Below are 4,985 nucleotides of genomic sequence, written 5' to 3' on the forward strand. Positions count from 1 at the left end.
GGTCACCCATATTCGGGGGCATTAGTAGGCAGCGACGTGACTTGTTTGAACGAGCCTGGAAAAGCACGCGCATGCATAAAACCCCCATCCCGGTCCCCAAAAGCAGACTCGGGAGAAGGGAATCGAGAACTCAAACGCACTGAGCTATGTGGCAACAATCGTGGCAAAACCTCGCTCTCTGCGGTCAATCCCAAGGTTACCAAAACTCTCCAGCCGCAGAAAGCGCGCATGCCGTGGGGACACTCCGGACCGCCTTAAGGAAGGCTGAGTCTTGGGAGCGCATAGACTCCGCCCCGTCACCCGGTGATTGGTGCGCCCGGCCGAGGGCGGAGACCGAGTCCGCGCTATATAAATATTCATGAGCCGGCCGGGCGGTGCGAGCGGGGCCGGGGCCGGAGCCGGGAAGTTGGGTGAAGGGCGCTGCTCCCGCCGAGGAGGAGGAGGAGGAGGAGGAGGAGGAGGAGGAGGAGGAGGAGGAAAAGGAGGAGGAGGAGGAGGAGAAGGAGGAGGCGGCGGCGGCGGCGGCGGCGGCTGGGCGCGGGCCGCGCCGCTCAGGTGTCTACTCCGCCTTCTTGGTCTGGATCTGGTTCTCTGTGTCTAGCAAGAAGGGGTCTGCCTACACCTCGCCCGATTGCCGGCCGGAGAGCGGAGCGGACTTTTACCGGAGGCGGAGTCTGTCAGTCCCGGCGGTGGACAGACGGACCGACGCCGGGGAAAGAGGGCGGCGGCCTCTGCGGAGGCGGGTCCCGAACTCCCGCGGCAGAGCTGCGCAGCTTTGGGGGGGAGCATGAGTCCACGGGGACAGAAAGGGGGCTGCAGGGGCTGACCCGGCGCGGGGAGCGGCCTGCCCAGCCATCTTGACTGCGCACCGCGGCCCGAAAGGAAACTTGCTGTGCCGCCGCCCTCTGTGCCCGGCAAAGTCACCGCACCGTCGCCGGCGCCGCGTGGACAAGTGGCCGGGCGCGCGGGAGAGAAAGCGAGCGAGAGAGGGACGATGAGCCGGGGACCATCCACTGTGCTGCGAGAGGGCTGAGTTCGACCGGGAGTCAGCAGGGCAGACTCTCGGGGACTGTGGTGCACGCCTGCAGAACCCTCACCGCCGCTGCCCAGGCTTCGGACCCCACTGTGTGGACGCGTCCCGAGAAGGGACTAGGTTATCTGCAGACCCCCTTTCCGGGAGAGGCAGGAGAGAGACCAAAAGGGCACCCGCTTTCCCCTTATCCGGCTCCCTCGCCGAACCCCCCCGCGCCCCTCCGCGCGCCGCCTGGAGGGCGAGGGCGCGGGGCCGAGGCGCGCAGCATGGAGTGGGGTTACCTGTTGGAAGTGACCTCGTTGCTGGCCGCCTTGGCGCTATTGCAGCGCTCGAGCGGCGCGGCGGCTGCCTCGGCCAAGGAGCTGGCGTGCCAAGAGATTACCGTGCCGCTTTGCAAGGGCATCGGCTACAACTACACGTACATGCCCAACCAGTTCAACCACGACACGCAGGACGAGGCGGGCCTGGAGGTGCACCAATTCTGGCCGCTGGTAGAGATCCAGTGCTCGCCGGACCTCAAGTTCTTCCTGTGCAGCATGTACACGCCCATCTGCCTGGAGGACTACAAGAAGCCCCTGCCTCCTTGCCGCTCGGTGTGCGAGCGCGCCAAGGCCGGCTGCGCACCCCTCATGCGCCAGTACGGCTTCGCCTGGCCGGACCGCATGCGCTGCGACCGGCTGCCGGAGCAGGGCAACCCCGACACGCTGTGCATGGACTACAACCGCACGGACCTCACCACAGCCGCACCCAGTCCGCCGCGCCGCCTGCCGCCGCCGCCTCCGGGTGAGCAGCCGCCCTCTGGCAGCGGCCACGGCCGCCCGCCGGGGGCCAGGCCCCCGTCCCGCGGCAGGGGCGGTGGCGGCGGGGACGCAGCGGCGCCCCCCACGCGCGGCGGCGGCGGCGGGAAGGCGCGGCCCCCTGGCGGCGGCTCAGCGCCCTGCGAGCCGGGCTGCCAGTGCCGCGCGCCCATGGTGAGCGTGTCCAGCGAGCGGCACCCGCTCTACAACCGCGTCAAGACCGGACAGATCGCCAACTGCGCGCTCCCCTGCCACAACCCCTTTTTCAGCCAGGACGAACGCGCCTTCACCGTCTTCTGGATCGGCCTGTGGTCTGTGCTGTGCTTCGTATCTACCTTCGCCACCGTCTCCACCTTCCTCATCGACATGGAGCGCTTCAAGTATCCCGAGCGGCCCATTATCTTTCTTTCGGCCTGCTACCTCTTCGTGTCAGTCGGCTACCTGGTACGCCTGGTGGCGGGTCACGAGAAGGTGGCGTGCAGCGGCGGCGCGCCGGGCGCCGGCAGCACGGCAGGCGCGAGTGGCGCGGCGGCGGCGGCGGGCGCGGGCGCGGCTGGCGCGGGAGCAGGCGGCCCGGGCGGGCGCGGCGAGTATGAGGAGCTGGGCGCTGTGGAGCAGCACGTGCGGTACGAGACCACTGGCCCCGCGCTGTGCACCGTGGTCTTCCTGCTCGTCTACTTCTTCGGCATGGCCAGCTCCATCTGGTGGGTGATCCTGTCGCTCACGTGGTTCCTGGCGGCGGGCATGAAATGGGGCAACGAGGCCATCGCCGGCTACTCGCAGTACTTCCACCTGGCCGCGTGGCTCGTGCCCAGCGTCAAGTCTATCGCCGTGCTGGCGCTCAGCTCCGTGGACGGCGACCCGGTGGCTGGCATTTGCTACGTGGGCAACCAGAGCCTCGACAACCTGCGCGGCTTCGTGCTGGCGCCGCTCGTCATCTACCTCTTCATTGGCACCATGTTCTTGCTAGCCGGCTTCGTGTCGCTCTTCCGCATCCGCTCAGTTATCAAGCAGCAGGGCGGCCCCACCAAGACGCACAAACTGGAGAAGCTCATGATCCGCCTGGGTCTCTTCACCGTTCTCTACACCGTGCCCGCCGCCGTCGTGGTCGCCTGCCTCTTCTATGAGCAGCACAACCGCCCGCGCTGGGAGGCCACGCACAACTGCCCGTGCCTACGGGACCTGCAGCCAGACCAGGCGCGCCGGCCCGACTACGCCGTCTTCATGCTCAAGTACTTCATGTGCCTCGTGGTGGGCATCACCTCGGGCGTGTGGGTCTGGTCCGGCAAGACGCTCGAGTCGTGGCGTGCTCTGTGCACCCGCTGCTGCTGGGCCAGCAAGGGCGCCACGGGGGGCGCGGGCGCCGCGGCAGCTGGGGGCGCCGGGGGACCCGGGGGGGGCGGGGGCGTGGGGTCCGGTGGGGGCGGGGGCCCGGGCTGTGGGGCGGGATCCCTCTACAGCGACGTCAGCACCGGCCTGACGTGGCGATCTGGCACGGCCAGCTCCGTGTCTTATCCAAAGCAGATGCCATTGTCCCAGGTCTGAGTGGAGGGGAGGGGGCACCCGGAAGGAATGGGGAGGGGGGCGAGGAAACAAGTGCGGCGAAGGGACACTCGACGGGCTGAGGTTCCCACCCCTTCACCGTGTTGATTGCTATTAGCATGATAATGAACTCTTAATGGTATCCATTAGCTGGGACTTAAATGACTCGCTTAGAACAAAGTACCTGGCATTGAAGGCTCCCAGACCCAGCCCCCTTTCCTCCATTGATATGCGGGGAGCTCCTCCCGCCAGGCGTTAATCTCTGTTGGCAGAGGAGGGTGGACTCTGCTGCGTTTCAGAACGCCAGGTTTGGAGCCCTCGCTGGTTGCCGTTTGCTGAGCTTGAAGCCAGATCTACAGATTTCACCTGAGGGACCTATTTTTCTCCCTCGACTCTCCTACGTAAACTCTTAATCCTAACATACCCTAGAGGAGGGATGACCGCGACCTAATGGAATTGCACGGTTTGGGTATTCTTAATGACCAGGCAAATGCCTTAAATAAACAAACAAATAATGTCTTAATTATACACCCCAAGTAAATACGGGTTTCTTACATTAGAGGATGTATTTATATAATTATTTGTTAAATTGTAAAAATGTGTAAAATATGTACATATCCAAAGATATACAGTCTGTACATTTTTTGTAAAAAGTTTAGAGGCCACCCCTGTAAGAACAAATATAAGTATTCTATTTTGTCAATAAAATGACTTTTGATAAATGATTTAAGCATCGCCCTTTCCCCCTGCCTCTTCTACGCTGTTACCTTTAAAGTGCTTGCTAAGGACGTGTTGAAAATGGACATTTTCTGGTTTCTCATTCTGTACACTGACCTTAGGCTGGAGAAAATGACCTGTTAAACTCTAGTTCTTAAGTTGTTAGCAAAGTAAATATCCTTGTTGAACTGAAATCAAAATTGAGTTTTTGCACCTTCCCAAAAGATGGTGTTTTTCATGGTAGCCCTTTTCTCATCCATGGATAACAACACTCACCTTAGTGTGTGTAAATGGAACTTTTGCAAGGCAACAATTGCACTCAGGCCTTGTTATTTATCTTGTACAATATCACTAAAGGCTTCAAAACCCCACATTTATTTCTCGGTGTCCCTGATTTTGAAAGCACCTGGGTTTTCAGGGACTGAACACACTGCTGAAGTGTAGAGGTTAATGTTTTAAACCATAGATCACACTTTACAGTATAAGTCACTTGACTATCTGGTAGTGGAGCAGGCACTCTTTAATGGATTAGACTAACGGGTTAACATCTTAATAACCTTCCAGGCTTGTGTATATCAAATGTGCTGCTTTTCCTAGAGAAAAAGCTATTGTTCCTCTGTCAAGACTAAGCTAATTTATTTGAGCAGAAGGCTGTTGAATTAGCAGAAGAATGCTTTGGCAATTGTTGAACTTTTTACCTGTCTGCCCAGTGGCCCAGCACATCATTCCTTTAAGAGGAGCTAAATGAATAGGGTTAATCTGTAGGGAACTTGGTCTTTTGAGTTTGAAAAACTTTGATCTTTTCTCCTCTCCAAATGTGCTGTATAGTCTGAAGTTTCTTTCCCTGCTGCCCGGCTCCTCTTGGTGCAGACCAATTGGCCACCGCGGAGCCTTAA

At 60.0% G+C, this 4,985-nt stretch overlaps 1 protein-coding gene across 1 annotated transcript; it reads left to right on the forward strand.

The window, feature by feature from the left end:
- Positions 1 to 1,299: 1,299 nt before the first annotated feature.
- Positions 1,300 to 3,375, forward strand: FZD8 (frizzled class receptor 8). The gene has a single exon (XM_028120941.2). It carries the CDS (start codon positions 1,300 to 1,302, stop codon positions 3,373 to 3,375), a length of 2,076 nt encoding a protein of 691 aa, XP_027976742.1.
- The last annotated feature ends 1,610 nt before the right edge of the window (positions 3,376 to 4,985 follow it).

The sequence above is a fragment of the Eumetopias jubatus genome, unplaced genomic scaffold (assembly GCF_037043125.1).
Source record: "Eumetopias jubatus isolate StellerSeaLion01/CBP00866 unplaced genomic scaffold, mEumJub1_p1.0 scaffold_8, whole genome shotgun sequence".
In the NCBI taxonomy this organism is placed as follows: domain Eukaryota; kingdom Metazoa; phylum Chordata; class Mammalia; order Carnivora; family Otariidae; genus Eumetopias; species Eumetopias jubatus.